This window comes from Lissotriton helveticus, chromosome 8, assembly GCF_964261635.1.
Source record: "Lissotriton helveticus chromosome 8, aLisHel1.1, whole genome shotgun sequence".
NCBI lineage: Eukaryota > Metazoa > Chordata > Amphibia > Caudata > Salamandridae > Lissotriton > Lissotriton helveticus.
In genome coordinates this window covers 1682701386-1682727624 of record NC_136069.1, presented here as the reverse complement: position 1 = coordinate 1682727624, position 26239 = coordinate 1682701386, and the positions used below count along the sequence as shown (strand labels likewise).

The 26239-nt window shown below is 45.4% G+C and overlaps 1 protein-coding gene across 1 annotated transcript in view; it reads right to left on the bottom strand.

Annotated features, from left to right (window-relative positions):
* Positions 1 to 24348, bottom strand: part of LOC144774087 (transient receptor potential cation channel subfamily M member 2-like) — a 900698-nt gene extending 876350 nt beyond the window's left edge. The window contains 2 exon segments of the mRNA XM_078659113.1: positions 23587 to 23767; positions 24340 to 24348. Coding sequence (XP_078515239.1) covers positions 23587 to 23767; positions 24340 to 24348 — 190 coding nt within the window.
* Between the last annotated feature and the right edge of the window lie 1891 nt (positions 24349 to 26239).

Sequence of the window (26239 nt, the reverse complement as noted above, 5' to 3'; positions counted from 1 at the left end):
ATTGGAGTTGGTCACTGTTAGGCTGATCTGGTGTATGCAGGCTATCCCACCGCCTGGTCTGTCGGTTCTGTCTAGTCTGGTGATGTCATAGTTAGGGGGTAGTAGTAACAATATGAGAGTGAGGGAAAAGGAAGGGACACCCTCAGTCCCCCAGGTAAATCTCAGTCAAACAACAGGAGAGTGTCAAAAAAAGGGGGATAAGCACAAAAACAGAGAAGGTAATCAACCTATGTGATTCACATTGGAAATCATTAGGAGTTTACTTGGAAGCCCTCACTCACCACCCTGGGTGGTGACATGCTTCATCATCGGGCCCACCAGGAGAAGCCGAGTGCCTCCCTGGTGTGCTACAACGCAAGAATACTGCGGAGCTGGTTTTTTGTGACAGTGATGTGAAAAATGTGTGATGTTAAAATTGTCAAAAGAACGGTACCATAAGAAAAAAAATGTATTCAATGGTCAGCCTGACAAGGTTAAAATATGTGTAGGGAAATGTGCCAATTAATGTATTGGTTATTTCCACTTAAAGTGGGGTCGACATGTTTCTGCCCTTTATGTGTAGTTTTACTGGGCTTTCTTCAGGACCGTTAGTAATGTACCTCGGTGTTGTGGGCACGCTAAGGCCTACCCTAACCAGAGGACGGGAAAGTTAAAAATGCAGTGTAAAAATGAAGTGCAAAAAACAAACCATAAAGTTGTGGGATTTACCTCTGAATTAGAGGAACCTGTATAGTCTGTAAATAAAAAGAGACATACAAACAATAAAGACAAACACTGAGTTAATGAGATCTATCAGTCGTGTTTTCTGAAAGACCAATCTCTGAATATAAGTGCTTAGGGCTAGTCAAAAGGCGTGACAGTTGTGCCATAGATGATACGTTTATGCAAGCAACTGATGGTCTAAACATGCACTATGGCAAACAAGCAATAGCCGATTGTGTGTAGGGCTGTTGTAACAACCCTCATGGTTAGCGATCAATAGGCCAGACGGTAGGGCCAGTGGGAATGTGTGTACCCCATGAGCTACAGACTAAGCATAAAAAACAAAAGTTATTGAAGTAAGAATTTTCTCACTTGTAAATTAAAAGATCCACGCCCCATAGGTCTCGGGAGGGGGTGAGGGTGACAATGGCACACCCTGCAAAGGGACAGAGGTGTAGAGTGAGAGTAATAAACATTATAAATGAGCAAGGGTTACTTAGCTCTATGATGGTAGGAAAGAACCGGCCTTACGCCCGCAACGCCCAGCACCCGCACAGCACCTAGCGTCTCTTGCAACCGGACCACATGGATGGTCCAAGTCGGGCAGAGAACGCTAAAGAAGAGTGCCGGTAGGGGTGGGGGCGTCGTCGGGGAGCGTCGGCCAATCCCAACACTTCCATCAGAATGAGGCTTGGGAAGCAAGCCTGCTCCCTCTGTATCGTCATAGGAGCGTCGGCCAAACCCAACACTTCCAACCGAATGAGGCTTGGGAAGCAAACTTATTCTTATGTGTCATCATCGGAGGATACTCCAATGGGAACCCGGAGTGAAAGCGAGGCTTGGTATACAAGCCGGGTGAAGTTCACAGGGGGAGAAACTTTATTTAATCCTGAGATTGAGGACAAAAATTAAGACGAGCAAGAGTGACAGTGAGGCACTTATGAGTTGCACAGTACTTAGTCAAAAAACAGTGATGGGTGCTTTATACATCACGGAGCTGAAACTTATCATCGTGCTGATACTGTCACGATCAAAGATTGATCTAGAGTGTTAAAAGAAGAAACTTAAGAATGTAATATCAAATCAGGGACTAGAAGAATTTTAATTTTTTAATTTTTCAGGGACTCAACAAAGGGACTGTTGGTGGACATTTAATATATAGATGTCAGCGAGGTGACGACTAAAAAAATATTTTCAGGCTCACAGTGAATAACCTTCAGAAACATTAGGGATGTTAGAGAGAAGGTTCTAACGCTTAGGTACTGATGGCCAAAGGATATGATCATTTAGACCATTTAGACCTGGAGTTCTGGACTTTTTTTTGGTTCCGTCCAGAGGTGTCAGGGACAACACCCGAAGACCCCGGAGTTCAACCTGTCTTGGTACACAAACAAACAGAAACACGGGCTTCTCGATGGTGGCGTCAAAGACCAAAGGTTTATTACTGCAGGGACACAGAAGTCACAGAAACTACACATGGGCAGTATCTAGGAGCCTGTTCGATTTGTACAAAGAGGATTGCTCCTTATATACTAAATATTGGGCTTCAGGCAAATTCTTTACATGTTACCACAGTTCTAACCATTCGTGTCTTAAACAATAAATATTTGGCGTTGCACAGGAATCATCAACAGTATCTGGTGTCAAAACATTACGAATGAGGGGTTCCCACTAGTCCATCATACTCCCATGTCAATTCTTCATTCAAGACCCGGACCGCCTCATCGTAAATTTCGTTACCTCCCCCTAATAAAGGCCCAGAAGGAAAGGAGTAGAGCCAGGTGTGGAAGATAGAAAGACAGGATAAGAAATGTTTGTGGGTCGTAAACGGGCACGGTTACCAGCTTCGGCCGCCTAATCATGATCAGGCCAACGAACACAAGAACCAGTATGGCAGGACTGGCCTCAGGCTGGAGAGGCAGTTCTTGCCGAGTCATGCTGCTACAGCGTTGCTGGCCTAAGGTGCACGTGTCACTCGCAAGGTAAATCGCCGGTTAAGGCCTACGTGTCCTTAATTAAAAAGAGGTCATTGCGTGTCCATTGACTATGTGAGGGCAAGGAATACAAAATGGCTTCCGTGATCTAAGATGGATGCCATGGGTAAATCACAAATGTGTTGGTAACAGGAGTGCTCTTGCTCGTAGCATAGCGAAAACACCAGGATATACTAAATGGATCATTTGCGGTTCACTGATACCAAAATTATGTATTTACGACAATGTTATGAACACGAGTGAAATCGCCACGGAACCTCAGACCCTCCTTTTGCCCTTACATAGGCAATTACTTAGTCTATATCAGAGTCAGAGTCCAATTCTATGCTCATTAGGTCAGTGACATGTTGTTGCGTCATCATCCTGTCTCGTGCTTTTTCTCCAAATGCAGGTGGTTTTCTGAAACAGGTTGCAGCACAGAGACTACACAGAGCGGGACCGCATTGGATAATAAGACAGCACGAGAACAGAAATACTAGGATGACACCAATGACCATCAGAACCTTCCATCCCCACGCTGATACCAGAGTCCAAAATCACTCCATGAAGGACCAGTTTCCCTTATCTACGTGTATAGAGTCGGAAATCTTATGTAGCTTAGAGATTGCTTCATAGACTGTTGGAGCATTATTAGGAATAAAGACACAGCAGCTCGATTGGATCATTCTGCATACCCCACCTCGATCTGCAAGTATTACGTCTAGAACCATACGGTTCTGCAACGTCATGAGACGATCCGCTTGAAGCTCAGCTGTTAAGTTACTAAGGGCACCAGCAGTTTCTGTAATAGTAGATTCAACTACCCGTGTTAGTTGACGTATACTTCTACTATTAGCCATAGGCCCCCAAAACGGAAGGAAACCTTTGAAAAAGTCTCCAGCTTCTTGACCAGCGGTATCTTCCTTGCTGAAAACACCTCTTGCTACTCTGGTTTTGTGATAATCTGAAGAAGCAGTGTATGTCGGAGGTAACAATCGAGCAATATAACATGAACCTGAAAAGTCAGCAGGCAGCCATGTATATGCTCTGTCCTGACAAATGAAGTAGGTACCCCTAGCAGTCAGAAAGGCAGGGGAGGAGTCAGACGGAAATACGTAAGTCTCAACGCACTCACTGCTCCCTAGCTGAGCTCTCGGATTTCTCCCATTTCCTTGCAAACAGACCTGACCTCGGTGAGGCACGACCCAAACTGAAGTGGAGCTTTTACGCTTGCTTTCTCCCAAACTAAGGCGGTACTCTGTAGAGTTCCAAGTCAAATACACCAGCAATTCATCTCTAGGATAAGATGGAGTATTATTGACGTCTTTAATCATATCAATAATTCCCTGGACTAAAGCTTTGTTGGCTGAGTTGTATTTAGTGGACCGTGGTGGACGCGGAGGATAGGTTTCAAGGGCATATGAAAAAATGGTCTGAAAGGCCTGAAATGATCCATTATAGCTGAAAGGCAGGACTAGATAGGGAATGCCTTTATCCATAGTGTGAGGTATCAAACCACACACCCAGCAGTCTGTAGTATTAACTATCAGTTGGTGTTGATGCAAGAGCTGTACAAATGTATTGTTCATAAATTCTGAGCGTCGAGCTTGTTCGTGTTCAGGAAATGAGTGAAAAGAATGCATAGAAGAAACCGTAGAAGTAGCAGGATCAAGGGGAGGTACTGTAGTTACTGGCATAAAAATCAAATGTATGCAAAAGATGATTCCACCCACCAACGTTATTAAAACAATTAAAAATGTAACTGCACATTGTATTAGAAAGCATTTGCTGTGAAGTATTCTGTACAGTCTATTTCTGCGAACATAAATTACATTTTCTCGTTGTAGCTCAGGAAGCTCCATCTTCTACGACCGTTCGCGACCACTGATGATGTGTACGTAGATGAAAATGCCTCTATCAGCCCTGGGAGTTCCCAGAACTAACAGAAAGATCGACCTTGTGTCAGACCCCTGCAGATTCAACTAGGCACACAGCCACGACCCTACGGCTACCCAGACGGCAAGGCAATTTTTAAAACAAAAAGAAACAATACAAAGTATTAGCAAACTTCCTGGCTGGAGGCAATGTTATAGCAAATTCAAATCTGAAAATAGGCAGTTTCCTGCTTTATTTGTCCATATTGCGGGAACGTAAGTTGTATCTCAGTTTTGCAGGAGCTGTCTGATCTGGAAACAATGCATTTTCAGCTGACGTTGCAATGTTCACGTTCGCAGATGGCAAATGTTCTTTTGGTGCAGATGACAAATGTTCAGGGTTCAAAAGAGCAGTTTCAGGAGGAGAGTCAGAATTTGGTGAATCCGTGATCAGCTCTGCATCGCTGAAAGGTATGAACCTGGGGACTTGTTTCGTTTCAGAGATACCGATTCCTTTCTTTACCCAGTTGTCGTAAGGAAGTGGCAGAGGCACACGTTTAGCGTGTGTCGTATGGATCCAATTTTTTCTTCCGGCCACACGAATAGCAGTTCTCGTTGCTAGCAGGACTTGGAACGGGCCAATAAATCTGGGCTGAAGATTTTTCGTTCTTGCAAAATATCGGATGACCACCTGATCACCCGGTTTCAGCTGATGGCCTGGACTCTCCGATGGCTTTGGCAATGCATCGAAAACCTGTTGGTGAATAAGACTCAATTTAGCAGTCAAGTCGAAAAGGTAATCAATTAACATTGGGTATTCCAGCTGCTTAAATTCTTTCGGTCTAGGTACCCCCCAAACATTTGCAGGACGACCGAAAACTATTTCGTAGGGACTAAGCCCTACTCTAGAATGTACAGTTGCTCTTGTTGATAGCAAAGCCAAAGGCAATGCGTCTGGCCAGGACAAACCCGTGGATGCTTGTATCTTAGCGAGTTTCAGTTTAAGGGTGCCATTGTAACCCTCGACTAAACCCGCGGACTGGGGATGATTCGCACTATGAAATTTCTGTCTAATCCCTAGGCCGGCACACACACTCTGCATAACTTTCCCTACGAACTCACTTCCGTTGTCTGACCATACAATCCGTGGCATTCCGTATCTGGGGAAGTATTCTTTAAGAAGAATTTTGGCAGTGGATAAGGCAGTATTGTCCTTCAGTGGGTATGCTTCGATCCATCTGGAGAAAGCACAAACTACCACTAGGACGTATTTCAGGTTATTACAACGATCCATGTGAATGAAGTCTAGCTGGATCACTTCAAAGGGGCAGGAAGGAGGAGCGAAGTGACCTGCAGGTGTGGGGATTCCCTTGCCAGGATTATGCATCAAGCATACCATACAATTCCTCACCACTCTCTCTGCACACCTACTAATCCCGTCATTCTTCCAGACCGGAGCCAACATCTTACAAATCCCTTTTGAACTGATGTGCGCTGTTCCATGTGCCATCGTCACTACTGCAAGCACATACGCATCAGGCAACATCCAACGCTGTTGTTCCGACAGGTCAATCCAACACCCACTCGAGTCCAATTTACCCGTGCTCTCTTTCCATGCAAGTTTTTCCTCCTCAGTCGCCTCTTTCTGAATTTCTTTCACGCTTTCCACTGTGTCTTCACACATTCCAGACTCAGAAATCCATCTTGCAGACGTTGCAACATACATTCTACTCATCATATTTCTGGCTGTCTGTTTTGCAGTCTCATCAGCAAAAGCATTCCCACGACCAACATCATCCGTGATTGCTTTATGAGCACTGCATTTCACAATCGCAACTTCAGTCGGTAAGGTTAGAGATTCCAACAAGTCATTAACTAGCTGACCATGTTGAATCTTAGTCCCATGGGACGTAATGAAACCTCTCTCTTTCCACAAACGGCCAAAACTATGGGCCACGCCGAACGCGTACTGACTATCTGTGAACACATTCACTCTCTTTCCCTTAGCTAAAACGCACGCTCTTGTTAGCGCGATCAATTCTGCAGCCTGGGCAGAATTCTGACTCACTCTTGCAGTCTCCACAATCGTACTCAAAGTTGTTACTGCATAAGCAGCAGTCACATCACCATTCTCCAATTTGAAGCAAGACCCGTCAACATACAACGTGCCATCTGGATCTGTTAACGGAGTGTCCTTCAGATCGATTCGTCCTTTTGTTTCTTCCTCAGTTTTGAAACAACAGTCGTGTGCTTCGGAATCACTCGACTCTTGGCTAGTCGGCAACAATGTTGCTGGATTCAATACATTGCATCTTTTGATCTGAATATGACTAGCTAACAGTGTCAGTTCATAACCTGATAATCTAGCACTGGTAAGGTGTTGCGTCTTGGTTCGGTTCATGAGTGTATCCACAGCATGCGGAACCATAACTACTAACATGTTGTTCATTACTAAACCAGCAGATTGTCGAATGGAGGCTGCAGCTGCGGCTGCAGCTCTCAAGCAGCTAGGCAATGCTCTGGCTACCGGATCTAACGTTGATGAAAAATACGCACAAGGGCGTTGTTTATCACCGAATTTCTGCGTCAAAACACTCAATGCACAACCTTCTCTCTCGTGGACATAGAGCGTAAATGGCTTACTGTAGTCGGGTGTACCCAATACAGGTGCTGAACACAGTGCATTTCGTAACTCAGAAAAACTCTGCTGACATTCAGCAGACCATGGTACCGGACTCGGGACACCTTTCCCAGTCAAGGCTACCAATGGTTTTGCTAGAAGAGAAAAATTTGGGATCCATTGCCTACAATATGAGGTAATACCTAAAAAGGCACGTACTTCTCTCTGCGTGCTAGGAACATTCATCTGTGTAATTGCTTTTATTCTCTCTGGGGTCAACTTCCTTCCCTCCTTTGTCAAGAGATGACCTAGGTAGGTCACTTCTTGGCAGCAGTATTGCATTTTTGAAGGTGACACCTTGTGATTCAAATCTGACAAGTGATGCAATAAAGAAATCGTAGCTGTTTTGCAAGTTTCCTTGTCATCGGCAGCCACTAGAAGATCATCGACATACTGTACTAAAGCAGAACCACTAGGAAGTACGAAGGAATCTAACTGGCTTTTTAATGCTTGACTGTAAATGGATGGGCTTTCACAATAACCTTGTGGAGCGCGTTTAAATCTAAAACTTCGTCCTCCTAGAGAAAAACCGAAAATATCTCTGCTTTCCTCGGCTATCGGAATGCTGAAAAAGGCATTTTTCAAGTCGACAACTGAAAACCATGCTGCTGTAGCAGGAATCAACGTTAATAATGCAGTAATGTCTGGAACCACAGGAAACTGTGGGATCACAATTTTATTAACCTCTCTGAGATCAATTACAAACCTATATACTGGAGGTTTTGTAGGGTCAGTTCGTTTCAAAATAGGCAGTACAGGACTATTACAGACATTACCTCTAGTTTCTTCTATAACGTCTTTCTTGATCAGGTCTTGTACTATCAGTAGGAGCGCACGCTCACCTTCACTAGAGATTCTGTATTGTGGGATTCGTGGAAGTTTGACATTTGCTTTCAAAGTTACTACATAGGGTGGAATTTCCAATAGACCTACATCATTAGGACCAGTCGCCCAAAGAGTATCAGGGAGTGAACGCAGCTCTGGTGGGAGCGCATCCATCGACAAGTACATCGGGGAGATTATTCTTTTACCCAACGTAAGCTGTACTCCTGCTGGAGAACAGTACAATGTCGCGTACAGGCGTTTTAACAAGTCTAAACCAAGCAGATTTTCGTTACAACCTGTCGTCAAAATCAGGGGTGCTTTCAATTGACGGGGTCCAACAGAAATAGACAAAGGACCAGAAACAGGGTTGTGAACAGAGGCGCCCGAAAAACCTACTGAAACGTTTGTTGAGCCAGACAAAGGTGCGCCAGGGAGTTTCGCATGTATGATAGAACTTTTTGCTGCACCAGTATCCAACAGAAACGGTTCGACTATACCTGATGTTGCTACTGCGACATAAGGCCCACTCTGATCTACTGGTACTGATACTACTCCCTCTCTTTGTCCATGGCTGTCCTAGTATTCACTTTGCTGACCTTCCTCACTGGCTTCATAATAGTCTTCAACATGATACTGTGGAGACCTATTCTGTAGGGCAGATTGTCCATTACGCTGGTCGAAATAATTAGAAGGGCGATCACTTGTCTGTGGAGGCATAGCACCTCGTCCTCGACCTCTAGAGTTTTGCATAGAACTACCACGACCTCTCTGAGCTGCCGCATCATTATTTTGCGCCCGAACTGGACAATCATTTTTGTAATGACCTTCCTTTTTGCAATAAGCACATTGATTCCATTGGTATTGTGGCCTTTGAAAATTATAATCCGTTCTTTGATATGACCCTTGCTGCATATTAGTTTGATTCGTGCGAGGCGGATAAGCTTGCTGTAAAAGTACTTTAGTTTTTAAATCTTTCGTCTTTTTATCTGATTTTTCCTTCTCTTCTTTATCCCTATTTTCGTAGTACTGAGCAGTCGCAAGTATTTGCGCAGTCGTAGAGACAGCCCACGCACTTTCAGAATTCTTTAATTTACTACTAAGTTCTGGCAACAGATTGTGCACAAATTTATCAACAAATAATCTCTGGCCCCCTTCTGTGCTCATATCCTGACCACTATGATCTACGAAAGTCTCTTCGAATCTTGTGAAAAAGTCGGAGACGCTTTCGTCTTTCTTTTGTTTGCACGCGGACAATTTATCCCAGTTAACGCGTAATGCAGGCATTAAGGTTTTCATTAAATCGATTATTCTACCAGGCAAGTTAGCAATTAAAGGTTCAGGTTTGGAACCACCTATTTGTTGACCATCCGCTGCAGTTATAGCTGCCCAGTCACCACCTAGGGCAACTGGATGATTCTCTTTACGAATTTTAGCCCAAATTGGTTGCGGTACTACGTTACCAAATAGCAGATCTATGTCAGCAAGATTCAATACACAAGCGTCAACTGTTTGAGCCAACTCTTTGTAGTACCCTGCAGGATTTTTACGCGGATCTGGCAAGGCCTGTTTTACTGCTAACACTTCAGCTCGTTTCCATGGAATATGTATCCATACTCTCTGGAATTGGGCCGGAGCGGCTGCAATACCAAGGTTTGCATTAGCTTGCACAGCTTCACGCCAAATTGGTGGAACTTCTCTCATTGGATATTGACGATTTCGTTTCGCACTACGTTTCTCTAATTCTCTTGGTGAACGAAGGGATGAGTCGGATCTATAACTTAAAATTAGTTCCATCGCTTCTTTTATATTTTGTCCAACTATCATACCTGTAGCAAACTCTTTCTGAACATTAATTAATTCTTCTAGATTTGATTCAGGGTCATCCTCTTCCAATTCCTCACGTAGAAGGAAACACATTTCATCGAACACATATCGTTGTGTCGGTTAGTTCCATTGCATAAATGTATCTAATACATTTTGTACATTATATCTTCCAACTTTCGAAACCCATCTAAGGGCAGTGGAATCTAGTATTCCTCTTTCTTCAGTACTGGGAATCTGACTACGTCTCTGCACAGAGTCAGAGGTAGGAGTCTTAATCAGAGTTTTATAGAAGGGAGATAGAATATTAGAGACAGAATCAGTGATTCTTTGTCGAACAGAAAGCGGAGTCATAATATTAGCAGAGGCAGTGAATAGAGTAGCAGTTGGAACAGATAGATCAGGAACAGTAGGAGTAGCAGGCAAAATAGCTTGTGAAGTGGCAGGTGTGAGTGACACAGGCATAGGAAAAGAAGCCGGCAACCCTAGAAGAGGGGTTGTCGAAGGAACATTAATATTGACTACAGGAGGTACAGGAACTAGATTCAGGGGAGCGGGAACAGGGACACCAGGTTGTCCAGCAACCGGTAATTGAACATTCGGTACAGGTGGAGCCGTAGCACCCTGTGCATACGGTGGGGGTGATCGTAACAAGTAAGACAACAGGGGATCCTTTTCAGGGTCCTCTACTATCTTAGCCGTACTCGATGGCAAAGCAGGATAGCACTTGTCTATCGCTAAATTACGCTCTCTATCGGCCACCTCCATCGCTTTCTCAGACTCGTTGAGTTGCAGCTGCCTAGCAGACTGTTCTAAAGTCAACTCTTGCTCTTTCTGTTCTTTCTTCAACTTTTTAATTTCTCTCTGTTTAGATTCTTTTCGCCAATAACGGAAAGAATCAAACATTGCCGGCCGGGCTTTTTTCTTAAACAACCTTCTTTCTAGATTATCGAGAACTTCAGGTTCAAAACTACCATGTAGTGGCCAACTAAGGACACCGTCTTTCTCTGTGTAGCGGATCCATACCTCATTATAAGAGATAGGGCCCACACCAAATTTGCAATATAGATCATAAAGGGGAGTTCCAATCGGAGGAACCAAACACGAGTCCTCCAACCGGGAATCACTGTTGCAACTAAAACAAGACAACATACAATTTTTCCGACTTACCATTTTATAATCCGGAACACAAGACAAACAAGACACAAACAGAAAAGATGCGCACTCGAACCACGAACTTAGGCCTACCAGAACTGACAAATGTATCGATACCTGAACTGAACAGAATGATTATCGTAACCAGAATAACCAGTGATAATCTTACAGAACTGAACTGAACTGAGAACTAAAAGGATTATCCAAACGGGAGCAATCCTCACAAAATATTTAACTAGCAACCACTGAATACTTAACTGAGGCACTGAAGACGTCACCAAGGAGAAACCCGTCACGTTTCGCCGTACTGAGGACTGCACCTCGGGTCCAAGACAGGGCGACGGTCAAGGCAACGGAGCACTGCAGCCGTCTGAACGGGAACCCTCGTGGAAGAGGACGTCGGGGCCACTTTTGCGATATGCCGGGATCGATGAAGTGGGGCGCCTCCCTCTGAAATCTTCACACGAAGCTCCTCGAACTCTTCAGGCTTTTGGACCGGTACCGAATGACGTCGCCCCACGTTGGGCGCCAACTGGAGTTCTGGACTTTTTTTTGGTTCCGTCCAGAGGTGTCAGGGACAACACCCGAAGACCCCGGAGTTCAACCTGTCTTGGTACACAAACAAACAGAAACACGGGCTTCTCGATGGTGGCGTCAAAGACCAAAGGTTTATTACTGCAGGGACACAGAAGTCACAGAAACTACACATGGGCAGTATCTAGGAGCCTGTTCGATTTGTACAAAGAGGATTACTCCTTATATACTAAATATTGGGCTTCAGGCAAATTCTTTACATGTTACCACAGTTCTAACCATTCGTGTCTTAAACAATAAATATTTGGCGTTGCACAGGAATCATCAACAGTATCTGGTGTCAAAACATTACGAATGAGGGGTTCCCACTAGTCCATCATACTCCCATGTCAATTCTTCATTCAAGACCCGGACCGCCTCATCGTAAATTTCGTTACCTCCCCCTAATAAAGGCCCAGAAGGAAAGGAGTAGAGCCAGGTGTGGAAGATAGAAAGACAGGATAAGAAATGTTTGTGGGTCGTAAACGGGCACGGTTACCAGCTTCGGCCGCCTAATCATGATCAGGCCAACGAACACAAGAACCAGTATGGCAGGACTGGCCTCAGGCTGGAGAGGCAGTTCTTGCCGAGTCATGCTGCTACAGCGTTGCTGGCCTAAGGTGCACGTGTCACTCGCAAGGTAAATCGCCGGTTAAGGCCTACGTGTCCTTAATTAAAAAGAGGTCATTGCGTGTCCATTGACTATGTGAGGGCAAGGAATACAAAATGGCTTCCGTGATCTAAGATGGATGCCATGGGTAAATCACAAATGTGTTGGTAACAGGAGTGCTCTTGCTCGTAGCATAGCGAAAACACCAGGATATACTAAATGGATCATTTGCGGTTCACTGATACCAAAATTATGTATTTACGACAATGTTATGAACACGAGTGAAATCGCCACGGAACCTCAGACCAGTCAGATTATTGGTAGACATTTGAGAGATAAATGTCAACAAGGTGACGACTAGAAAATTCAAGCTCAAAGCGAATAACCTAAAGAAACATCAGAGTTGTTAGGGAAATGGTTCTAACGCTTGAGTACAGATGACCAAGGGATTTGATCATTTAGACAAGTCAGATGTGTCCCCAATCTATAAACCCAGCGTTGTTCTTTTTCAAAGAGCACACTGGTAGTATTTTTTTCAGTGGTAACTTTCTCAATGATGGTCCAACGCAGGTCATTAGGTGTGTGATTTTGCTGGAGGAAATGTTCACTCATTTTAGTAGTTGTTTTGCGACATCTGATGTTGCTGTGATGTTCGCAGATGCGCAGCTTCACTTTGCGGGTAGTCATACCCACATATCTTTTTTGACATGGACACGTGATGAGATAGACCACATTGGTGGAATTACAATTACTGTGTGTCCTCTGTGTCCATATCCTGCCTGGTTCAAGGGAAAGTTGTTTGGAGTGTGTCGTCAGATGACACACACTACAGTTTGAGCATGGATAGTGTCTGATGATAGGGGGTAGACCCCAAGCATTGGTGATAGGTCTTTCGATAGAAGAGTTGGACACTGTAGGTTGTGGCTGTGTGTGTACTAAGGAGTCCTTCAGACTCCTGCCTTTTTTAAAAGAGAAAAGTTAGGGGATAGCAAGATACCTATGATGGGAGTAGATGTTTCTTTTAGCCAAGTTTCTGCCAGGATCATAATGTCTGGTTTGTTCATGATAAGTAGGTCAGCTATATCAGCTGCATGTCTAGAGACGGACCTGCAGTTTAGGACGATACAGCTTAGCCGCGGCTGGATGGATACTGTGGTGGGTTCAGTTGTGAGGGGGTTCTCGTGAGGTTATTTTCAACAATGCCTCTGGAATTGAGTCTGGTGGCTCTGTGTGTGTTGATCGGAATAGATTGTATTCGGGAGTCTGAATGAGGGCTAACTGGAAGTCCGCTATGTGGAGGGTGAGGTAGGACGTAAGAGCCGAGGAGAGCCCCTAGATCTAAGTCAGATAGAGGGTTTAGCACCCTGATAGGGCGGGATATGGCATTAGGGTGTGGGACTGTGCTCCAACATGATACATGAGCCTGGGAGTTTGCAGGAATACGTTGGATGCAACTATAGTTGGGGTGTGGGGACAGACTATATTCCTGTATAATGCAAGTGGAATTAGTTTGTTGTAAAATGAGGTCGTATAGGGTTTGGATGTCCGATTTATTTGTTGAATGGCTGAATATATCTGGTCAAGTCTGTTGTCAGGCGTGATAGTTTCCTTATTGGATGGGTGGACAGAGGGAGTAAGCGGCGTAATAGTTTCTTTAGAGTAGTTTGATAGGGGGTTCTTGGATGGGATAGAGTAACAAGGTCTTTCTGAGTGTATGTCGATGTCTATGGGGTGGGGGAGTGAGGAAACCAGGTGAGGAGGTGACAGAGATGGCTGTGTCAGGAGCAGTGGGGGTATGGGTGGGGCTGATGGGTATATGGGAGGTGCTGTGAGTAAAGGAGAGGGGGAGAGACGAAGTGCAGGGTAAGTGGTTTGAGGGATGTCAATGCTGGGATGCGTGGGGGTATAGGTGGGGCTGTGAGGCTGGAGGGAGGTGCTGGGAGTAAAGGTGAGGGGGAGAATGCAGGGTGAGGAGGGATGGTGAGTGAATTTGTGAAGTTACGGCGTGAGGTGGTTGTAAGATGGAATGTGTTGTTAGGTGGGTTGTCGTTGAGGTCTATAGATAATGTCGGGCGGATTGGGTCAGCTGGGAATTCTGGCTAACTTCAGGATCCGGATGGGAGTTGAAGATATCAGAATGATTGGATGGAGAGGAGGGGTGTGTTAGAGTGACTCTCTCTTTGATGAGTAGAAAAATGTGATCAATCAAGTTGAGGTTGTGGTTGGTGGATTGGATTAGGATGATACCATTATGATAGATATTGACAGTGGCAGCTGCATTGAAGAATAAGGAGAGAAGGATAGATAGGGTGAATCTGTGCGCTGTTTTATTCATGTTAGAGACCTTAAAGAGAGCGAGAAAGGCTTTTAATGTAGAATATGATGTTGTTCTTAATGAGCCCTTTGTTCATTGAGAAGTAAGGGTCAGAGATAGGGGTTTCCGGATGAGATTTTAATAAGTTGTGTTTGAAACCTTTGGCTACTTTTTTAGAGAGGTTAGGGGGGTATGTGATGGAGTTGGTGAATTTACCGGTGCACTCCATAGTGTAGGTGACACTTTATTAGCGGAGGATAGACCGATGGGAAGATGTCTATGCAGGATGTTGCCCTTAATGGGGAAAGTTTAACAGGGTTATGAGAGATGCTGTCCTTAAGAGGGAAGGGAGACAAGGTTGTGAGAAATGCTGCCCTTTCAGGGGGAGGTGTAGCAAGGCTGTGAGAAAAGCTGCCCTTAATAGAGAGAAGGTAATAAGGTTGTGATAGAGGTAAGACAGTCCAGGATGGCTCTTTGTTAACTGACTAGCATAGAGCTGGTACTGTAGTCCTTTTTCTATTTCCATTTCAGGTAAGGAGTCTCAGGGGGCAGTCCTTTTTCTATGTTAACCTGCTGTGGCCATTTTGAGTGCTCTGTGGAGGAAGCAATGAGTCTTCTTTCTAGTTCAGTTGACAGTGTCTTGTGGGAGGTAGTCCTTTTTCTGTGTTAAACCAGTTGTCGCCATTTTTAGATATCTGTAGAGGAAAAACTGCGATATTTCCCTTTCCTAGAGATCAGGTTCAGGGAAAGATTCCTAGAGTTATAACCCTCTAGTGAAGTGCAATGTGGCAACGTGATTGACGGTTTAGATCTGCATATACCTATAGGAGGCCCATTGTCCTCTAGCCCCTGTTCTGATCCGGTATCCACCTCCGATTCCAAGAGGAGGACCGGAGGACGTCTCAACTGCACTGTCCCGACTGTGACTCCCCCGGTGCAGAATATAGGGAAGGGAGAGTGGAGAGGGTCGCCCTGATTACACAGCACGCACTGCAGATAACAGGGGCGGGCAGGGGGCGAGGGTCGGGGCTACATCGGGCGCTCTCCTGTTACCTTAATGCAGCCCTCGTGATATTTGGCAGTTCACTGAGAGCAGAATAATAATATTAAAAGGAAGGGCGATGCCCAGAATACAGTGGCATGGCAAAAGAACAGCTTAGATGCTTAATGGCTGGTTATGCTCACACAGCTTCGTTTTTTTTTTCCAGGGTAAGGCACCATGAATGGACACTCGCAGGTATGTGCTGGTCTGTCAGGATGGGAGGGCAGGGTTTAATATTTCTGGAGCTCCACATGGTGTTTTAAGTCTCGTTCGTCTGAAACCCTTTGAAGAACACTCATAGCATGGTGGAGTTCTCATGGGGGCAAAGCAGTCAGGGTGCATGAGATGGTGCTTTGTACGACGTGCACTTATACCTGGGCGTCTCTTCTTTGAGATCCGTCTAAACTCGCCAGGAAGCAAGCGTGGCAGGTAAACTACATTTTAAAATTACTTTTAGGCTGCTGCGGTAGTCTGAGAGGAGGATATGGGTTAACCCATTACTCGCGGGACGACTTCGTTCTCATGGCATCTAAGTCACCAAAGCCCTGATCTGACTGCCCTCAGCTTTTCAAATGCTAACTTAGTGAGAGTTCGAGACTGATGCTGTCTTTACTTTATAGGTGGCTGTACTGATGCTGAGATGTCTCCTCTCATGCTTTACTAACCAGCTCTAACAGTGTTGGGAAGGGTCTGCAGTTGTTTGCTGGGTTGGGTACAAGGGACCAATGTTTCCGACGCCAGCACAGGTAATTGTGATATTTGTGTTTCTGCTTTTTCAGTAATGCCTGCATATTTTGGGGCCCAGCCTTCCACAGAGGAGTAGGGATATAATAAGAGCCCAACAGGAGGCCTTCCTAGTTAAGATGAAGATGCTCTGAAGCACTTAAAATTCCCATTATATAAAATGATGTAAGAAATGACCACGACGATATTTTAGATACAAGGTTCACCTAGTTCTGTATTTACAAGTTAAAGGCCATTATGATTGTTTTTACCTGCTTGCAGGATTCAGATATTAAGATTATTACCAACGCTGACATCTTAACGCATCTAATTGCTGCAACAATCCTTGGCAGTGATGAGTACACTAGCTCATTTTGATTCCTTGTGAAACGTACCGAACAACTGAGACAACGCCGAGGGGCTGGGAAATGTTCTTGCTCTAGCTGTACAGTACCTCACCATGCTCCTTGCTTTCCCGATAGGTCTCTATGGCTAACTGATTAATTGCAGTGTCACAGGGTAAGTTGTATTCTGGGGGCACACTGTAAGTGTCTTAGATGTGCACTCTGATATGATGATTTACTCAAGGAATCTGGGTTGGTGGAGACATTGGGGCATATGTAAACGGAGATAACGCTGCTTTAGCAGCACTTTTCCGACGGTTTTGCTACAATATTTTTATCGCCATTTATACAAGCTGTTGCTAACCTCTGTTAGTATCAGTTTTCTGGCGAAACCGTCCATAATAAAGATTGCCACTTCTGTTAGCGATAATGACATGCATGGGAGGCGTTCCCGTGCAAAAATGGCCGCTAACCCCACTTAGAGATATTTCCAAGAGGATTCCTTAAGTCTGGAGGCCTGCAGATGAGGGAGCCGCAGAGGATGGGGTTGGGGGTTTGTCCTGATCAGGAAGTTGAGGTACGTGGTAAGTCAGAGTGTGCTTCTATGGGTGATGGCAATGCCTCCTCCTGGACAGTCCGGATGGTCCTTACGGGTGATTTAGTAGCCGTCAGAGATGGCAATGGTGATGTCCGGAGCAGATGTTGTTCCTGGCAGGTGATGTGGTGTCCAGGGTTGATGGCGAGGTGGGTGGTGGCGCCGTAGGGGTGGAGTGTCTGAGAGGAAGGGTCCTTGGTGCTGAGCGCGGTCTAGGGGCAGACAGAAGCAGACGGGCTTGCCTATGGCTTGCCTTTAGAACGCAAATCCAACAAAGCATGTGACTTTGCATCGCATTCCATTACAATGCACTGTGATGTCAGTAATGGGGTATTTTTAATTTTTAGGGTGGGTATGGGTTTCAGGTGTCGGAGATGAAATGTGGGGTGTATTATGGGGTAAGGTTTGAAATTTGAGGTGTGCATTTGGGTCAAATATGATTTTTAGGGTGTGGTTTGGTCGCTCAGAAAATAATTTTAGGGTTCATGGTTTGATTTGGGGTGGCCAGTTTTAGGGCTGCACCCACTGAAGTGGGAATAGTAATGTTTGCATCTCCGCAATCAAACACCTTCATTACTGTTGCAATATGCCTAGTATTAGTATGCATTGTAATGGAATGCGATATAATGGTATGCGTCGTAATTCCATATATATCTTTGGCACACCAGTGATATGCCCTCTGCGCATGGCTGCACAGCGGCTGCCATTGAGAAGTGCTGCAGGGGGGGGGCAGACAGCTGGGAGGTGGGAAACACAGGAAAGAACACTGGATAGGGTGTGGACGCAGGGGTGTGTCTGTGAGCAGGTGTTTACATATTTAAATGAGAAAAATCTTACCTTGAGGCCGGGTCCTGCGTCTTCATTGCTCCTGCTCTCCTGAGTCTGCTTCCAGGAACAGGAAGTAGGCAGCCAGGCTCCCTCCCCTAAGCCAATCACAACGCTGCAATACGGCATTGGGATTGGTCAGTGGCTCTGGGACGAGGCGTTAAGCCAGCAGCTAGAGGTGTGGGCATATTCTCCATGCAGGCAGTAAGGCAGCCTGCATTGCGACCAGGACAGTGCGCATGACTGCTTTGGGCGGCCTGAGCGGGCCAATCAAACAGTCACTGTGCACTTAAGTGGGCATGCCACTCTGCCCCTGCCCTGCTCCATGAGTGGAGCAGCCCTACCCACCCTCCGACCCGCAAAGGAAACATGGCCCGATAACATCAGGAACTTATCATCATGTGAGGATTGTTCCTCTTCTTGCACTGCTTGGAAGCAGTAGGGCAACGCTCTTCCGCAGTATCGGATGAGCCGACACTGGGGGTGCATCATATACTGGTGTTAGGCCTGGGCGACTATATCCCCGGGCCACCTCCGCTATGTGTCCCACCTTCTCCTTACCTGGACATTGACACTGTGGTGTAATCCGCTAAACTCTCTCCAAATCTGTGACTCACCCAGCAGGAGCCTCAGATAGGTGGGATTTCACAAGTGTGGGTACAGCAGTCGCCGCCAAGTCCGCTGGTGAACCTCCTGATGCGGTTGATGCAGCAGGGCCACCTTAGGCATGAACTTGGGGTGCTCCCGCAGCACAAGTTTGGCGCAGCTCAGGGACCTCACCCTCCACAGCATCTGACCAGCGCAACGTCATCCAGCCTGTGATGCAGAGAGGTGCTGCCCACTGTTGGTAATCCTATCTATGCACCCCGGTCTAGTGATGGATCGTAGCATGCGATGCAGACCTCCCTATGTTGGTGCGCAGGAGCACCTCTACCATTAACAGCTCCAACGGGTGCAAGGCGGTCTTCTCACACAGGTTAGCAATGTGTCTCCATGCGACCGACCAGACTTCACCACCAGGTACGGGCGATCGCCGCGCAGCAATGTCTACCACCACAGCTCCTCAACTCCACAGCTCCTCGCATCCCACTACAGGGTCCAGACGCAGGTCCAGCAAGTCATCCAGGCACCAGATGCAGGTCCAGTGAGGCATCCAGGCACCAAACACAGGTCCAGCGATGCATCCAGCCTCCAGACGTAGGTGCAGCAAGGCATCCAGGCTCCAGACGCAGTTCCAGCGATGCATCCAGGCTCCAGGGGCAGGTCCAGCTACGCATCCAGGCTCTCATCCTGGTCATCCTGGATGTTTGGTGGCTTGCAGGGGTTGTTGATGTGTGCTTTACTTGGCCCTTGCTGCTCCATTTTGCATTTCATTGTTTTTTTTGCTTATTTTGTTTTGGAGGTCGACTGATAGGCTGGTTTTTCCATTAGAGACAAAAGAACTCATGTTAGGTTGATGAACATGTGTTTCTTGCCACTAATGGGCCTTTCGTTGGTTTTTGCCGACTAACGCCGGAATTCCTATCGCCACCACGCTAATGTTAGTGGCAGTTTCCACTGTTGATCTCTGAAGCTATCGCCATGCAACGATATCTTGTACATACGTTGCTAACAAGGAGATAGTTTTCAGCAGTTCACAGCGGTAAGAAAACTGCCGCTAACTAGCATTAGTGGTAGTTTTCACCAGTCCTTGTACATATGCCCGATTGATTTTCTGACCGCTGGGGTGTGGCGTTCTGGGAGAGTATTGTGTGCCCATCTGTATGATGCTGGTGCCTAGTTGAAGGGGCAGTGTTACAGATTTGCCTTTTTCTTGTTTTCCAGATTGAAGTGATATCCTGATTCCAGTCTGGGATGAACTGATTTGCAGGTAATATATTGGATGCATTTCACCCCCACCCGAGTTTTTTAAACTGCCTCATGGCTTCAGTGTGAATGCTGCCCTTTTCCAGGGGCCTCTAGTCCCATCTGTAATGATTAACTTTTAACCACCATACCTTGAGCCTTGGCTGTGATAACTATTCTCGCTATCCTGACTAAATGTGACCCTTCGCCCGGCCTCGCCTCTCCCATTTGAAGGATTATTTGCAACGTCTTCACTTTGTTTTACATGCGCAGCTTCTCTGGTGGGTTTCTTAGGTGAGCATCTTAAATCTCTATATACTATAGAAGGGGGTGGGATGCGTAGCCTTGTATGTTCGGCGGGGACCAGTCGAGATGATGAAATCCTCACACGTCTTACTATCTGTCTGGTGCCAGAACCTGCAAAAGGACACCTTGTTCCAGATGGAACAGTCTGACATACTTGGTTCAGCTGTCAAATTCTGCTTTAGCTGGCATGTACCGATAAGATGCTGTAGCGCTTGGTGTTTATAATGTAGCAAAACTGCGGGTAATATGTGAATTAAGATTTTGGTTTGGTACATGGCCACTAAGACTGGGACAAGACTGCAAATTAGTGTTTAGGGGTGTCCAGGGATGCTCATAAGGAGCAGAGGTAGGGCACATATCATGATGTAGGGGTACTAGCTGGCTCAAAGTGTTGGGTGGCTTTTGAGGTGCTGGATTTTTCTCAACTTTACTACTACTAAACTGAGAAAAATCCTAATTTTAAGACTTTCGGTATTCACAGAAGGCATTTAGGAGTCCTAAAGTTAGTAGTCCTAACTTCACTACTACTAAACTGAGAAAAATCCTAATTTTAAGACTTTCGGTATTCACAGAAGGCATTTAGGAGTCCTAAAGTTAGGAGTCCTAACTTCTGTGAATACCGAAATGAGTAAGTGTCTTATGTGAATTCGAAAATGGCAGTAAGTTTAGGATTTTGCCTTAAGTTAGTTCTGTGAATCGGGCCCAGCGTGTATATATATTCCATTGCTTGCTAGACCTAAGTGCAGTCAGTAGCCACCATGTGATATGCATAAAAAAAGTGCATCTAAGAAAACCAGCATGCTTTCCCGTGATTCTGCATAATTTATTTGCAATGTCACAGTAAAATGCATTTCAGCGATAGGCGTTCCTCACAACAACAAAACACTCGGCCAGATGTGAACGAATGGAAACTGATGAAATCCTATCAGTGGCAAAGGCCAGGCCCTCCACAAAACTCGCTGCTTGTTGCATGTATCGTTTGGCCGTACACAAATGACAGATGCTGCTGGCCGCCAACCTCCCAGTCCCAAATCGACCATGCAGTTTGTAAGTAATTACCAATTTTAGGATCTCTACTTCTGTGCAGATGTGTCAAATGGTGCCAAACATATTAGCATATCAAAGCTTTTTAGACCCCTCTGCCTTTATTCGGTGTATTCACATTTACATTCAAACTGCAATCCCTGATCTGGCTATAACCTGATATGGCAACAGAAAACGAGACCTGTCAATTCTGGTCACCCGTTGTGCAGTTTTGACCAAGGGTGCCAAAGTAGTATTACTGCACCCCTGGCAATGTGCGGTGTTGTAAAGGTTCTTGGGGACTAGTGCAAACAGGAAGACATGCGCAGGTACCCTGGTCAGCTAGTAAATGTTTATCCTATTTAGTGTGTTGTGGGCGCATCTTACCCCTGGGCTGCAGTGCCATTGCACATGCTGCACTGATCATTCCAATGCCCCTATATTTGATACAACTTAAACTGTGACAGGCCCCCTGCCACCTTGAATGGCATCTGCCAAACAGTTGTGCCTTTTGCAAGGTGTCAGGCATAGCGGGCGCTGCAGGCCGGCAATCAGATGTCGGTGTTAAAATGTAGGGCTTGATGGCTGAAAGAGTTATATCAGCCTAAAATCAGTGCGATAATGTGCTTATTAGTGTCAAAGCGTCCATGTTAAAGAGCAGTAGATGTTGCAGCACCCAGGATAATGTGCAGCATGGCTAAATACTTATAAGGTCCTAAAGGCGAGACTGGTTGCATTGCAAATGCTTGTTTTATTGGTCTTTCACGTGTAATTGCCCCTATATGGCTCATTCTGTCCCATTGCAACTTCACTTTGCTCTGCTGGTCGGCTGTCGCAACGTGTTCCAGATGGCTGGCTGACCACAGGTCAGAAGCACTTTGGGGCAGATTTATGAGGCCCTTGCGCCACGTTTACGCCGCTGTTGCGTCACGCAAGGCGGCGTAAACGTGGCGCATCCCTACGAACGATTTACAACGTGACGCATCTAGGCAGATGCGTTACGTTGTAAAGCCCTGCGCCGCTTGTGGGCGTTCCGGCGCAGGGTGGGCGTTCCGGGGCAGGGGCGCCTCGCAAAAGTGGCTGAGTGAAATCTATAAGATTTCACTCAGTCACTTTCAGGCCAATGCTGCGTCAAAAGCCTGCGCCTGCTTGAAGCAAGCGTAGGTCTTGATGCAGCATTGTTAAGATGGGGCACCCCCGAGCCTTGCTGGAGCTGCATCGCGCTTGCGACGCAACTCCAGCAATGCGCCTCCTTAACGGCACAGATGCGTCACGCATCTGTGCCGTTTTTGCCCCATGGTACGCCGCATTGTAAATGCGGCGCACCATGGGTGGGGTGGCGGAGCTGTGGCGCACTGTGGCGCACATTAACTGGCGCATCCCTGGGGATGCGCCAGTTAACATAAATCTGCCCCTTTAGATATGCCTGTCGCTGCACTCGCTCACTATTGCTTAACGATGCGTGTGCGCACTTTGGGTACTCATTCCTTTCTAAAGCATGCACATGCTTATCCCAAAGCATTCTATTGCGGAAGTAGCATGGGCGTGTATCTTCGGCAAGCTTGGGTACACTTTAGAAAAATAACCAAATGGTTTTAAAGCACGTGCACTCTCTTCCCAAAGAGTTTGAAAAAGATTGCTTTTATAATGTGCATGTGTATATTTTTTAAAAAAAAAGCATTGTGCTTGCTTTGCACTGGAAGGGCTGTGTTCTGTTCATTGGATACATGAAGTCTACATTGCCACTGCAGCACAGACGCAGCATGACTAAATACTTAAATGGTCCCCAAGGTGAGACCGATTGCATTGCCATTGCTTGTTAAATCTTAGGTGGTGCTAACAGCCAGTAGGGCTCAGTAGGGGAGAGTGGGAAACTCAACATCCTTTTGCAAGATATTTTGAGAGAGCAATGCTGTGTACACCAGAATATACCTATAAGCTACTGTAGAATCTGAAACTACCCAAATAAACTAATATCACAATTGGAGAAGGAGAGCCACAGCTGAAATGGGAGCTTCTCTTCAGACAAGTGGACAGGCGAGGTGACTAACCTTTTGCTGAGGAGTTCACCTCCCTCTCAGGTATTTGGGAGGAGGGTTTCAATGAATCTCTTGAAATCCACAGTAATTAAAACAGGACAACAAAATAATTTCTATGCAAAGGGAAATTGTCCTAATGGACCCATACTTGGCATGCACCAGCTCTCTGCCTACTTATGATGCTAATAGGTGTCTGAAACCTCCAATCAGGAGCATGTAAGGGTACTTATCATCTTTGTATGGTTTCATCTCACTGGACGGAGAACCCAATGCCCCAGCCACTCTGCATTGATGTGTGTTGAGATGCCCCTACTCACCTGTGCTCTGAGCTGCTTTGACAAGCCCCTTGCTGAAGAGCTTCTTCAGCCTGGGATCCATGCGGAATTTCTTGTCTCCTCCTGTAACAGAGATTACCAGGTTGGGCACCTCGAGGTTCCACCGCTCCATCATCATTTCAAATAGAACTTTGGGGCGGGTGCTGTCGGAGGCACGCACATACTGCGGAGAAAAAGGCATCAGAAGGAAAAATGTTAGAGATCGAAAAGAGTCCCCCACACATGTAGACTATTTGATGTAAATGAAGACGCTGAAGAGGTGGTAAGTAGGAAACATCTTTATTCAGTCATCCGCTCTCCGTAACAGCCGTGGAAAGCCAACATTATAAGGCAAACTCCTTGCGGCACTTTCTATGGGAGGGGAGGCAGGGATGTACCAAGAGGGAGAGAGAGAGAGGAAAGGGGAGGAAGATTACAACACATCTCCCTGGGGCCAAATAAAACAGGTGAAACCCATACATGCTTGACAATTGTCCATCTGAAAAGGCATGGGCGATGGAGACCTGGAAAGGATTTACAAATGAAAACCATATAAACTGAACACATATGTAATGGGGACCTGGAAAAATGTAGTAGTGGACCGTGCTAGTCAGTGTCAACTTTTACAATGTTATCCCCACTCCAAGTATGACCATTGTTAATCTGAACCACACTTTTGTTGACCTCTGTGAGCTGTCATATCGGGTATAATTTGCTGAGATTTAATTTCCCTTTAGTTGGAATCTTGACTCGTACCGACCCCATGTTTGATGTCATACAGATTTTTGTACTTGAGTTGATGATTTTGTATCCTGGAACTGATTTCTTGTGTATTGGTAGCCACAAGCTTCCCTCCACCCAACCACAGGTGATTTATTTTGGTGCTTGGTTCTCGTCCCCTGATGGAGACAAAAGGGGAGACTCCAGTTGTCTAATTGGGAGAGGTTTGATACGACCAAATACATTCTCTTAAAGATTTTTCCAAATCATGACCGTTGACCATCGCAAGTTGAATATGTTCTTTAATCATGTGATTGTTCTTTTAAACAAGGCCATTGGCTTTGGGACAACATAGAGCAGTTTTCTCTTGTTTGATGCCTAGTTCGTCCAGGAAGTCCTTAATTTCATCTGAAGTGAATTGGACACCATTGTCCGTGTCTATAGTTTGTGGTATGCCTTCACTAGTGAACGAGTCTTTTAAAAATTCAATGAGGATACTTGTCGTGGTGCGTGACTTAAACTTGAACTTGATCCAATGGGAAGTGTAGTCAATGAGCTCAACCATGAATCTCTTTTGGGCAACCAAGTGGTCCATGGGACTGATTATATCCATGGCCAGCTTGGTCCATGGTACACTTGGCACTGCTACCGGGGACAAAGGCACTTTACGCACAATCTTAGTTTTATCGCTTTTAGCACAGCTTCTACAATTCTTTACTTTGCGTTTGACCAAGGAGTCCATGCTAGGAAACCAAAACGTATTTCTTACTCTGTTTTTTGTTATGCTCCTACCAAGAAGCCCCATCATGAACCAGATCAACTATTTGGTCACGAAGGCCAACTGGTGGAACAATTTTGTCATTCCTACATATCTTCCCCTGTAGTATAATAAATGCATGCCTTACCTCCCAGTACTTTCTCAATTCATCTGTAGTGTTCTTGCAATGTTCTCGCCACCCATTTATGATAAGATTTTTGAGCTTGGACAGATCTTTATCATCAGATATACATTTATTTCATTCCCTTTCTGTAATGGCAGATAAATGAACAGCAAAATGGGAACATCCAGGGGTTCATCCTGTATATCCATCTCTATGGGTGCCCTGGAAAGATAGTCAGCAATGATGTTTTCCCCGCCAGGAAGGTATTCCACTTTGAAGGAAGAACCTTCCAATCCAAGCATCCATTTGGAAATCCTGGGGGACCTACAGTGTGCTTTCTTAATGGAAAAAATGAACGTGAGGGGTTTGTGATCAGTTTGAGTAATGAATTTGATGCCCCACAGATAAAACTTAAAATGTTGCACAGCCGAGAAGCAGGCAAGGACCTCTCTCTCAATTACAGAGTAATTGTGTTCTGCAGAGGTTAGACAACTTGAGGCAAAAGCAATAATAGATTCCCAATGTTCCCCTTTCTGAGATAAGGTGGCTTCTAACCCCTTGTTAGAGGCATCTGTGGTAAGGATTTCTTTTTTTGTAGGGTCAAAGGAACTTAATGTAGGTGATTTTAATATTTCATCTTTTAACTTGTCGACAGCATCACTGTGCTGTGCCAGCCATGTAAACACACTGTCTTTTCTTAAGAGATCACGAAGACATTCACACTTCACAGAAATTTTTTACATACTTAGCCATATATTCGATCAACCCCAAAAATGATTTTAACTCTTCTTTGGTTTTAGGGTAGGGCACATCTATTACAGATTGTATAAAGCTGTGTTTGGGCCTAAATCCTTCTTGTGATATGATGTGCCCCAAGTAATCTATTGAGCTAATCTTAATCATGCATTTGTTTTGTTTGACAGTCAGCCCGGAGTCTATTTGTTTCTGGAACACTGTTCTTAAAGTGTGATCATGTTCTTACACAGATAACCCATATACTAGAATGTCATCCTGGAAGAAAAATGTCTTGACTACTCCATCTAGAATCTTTTGCA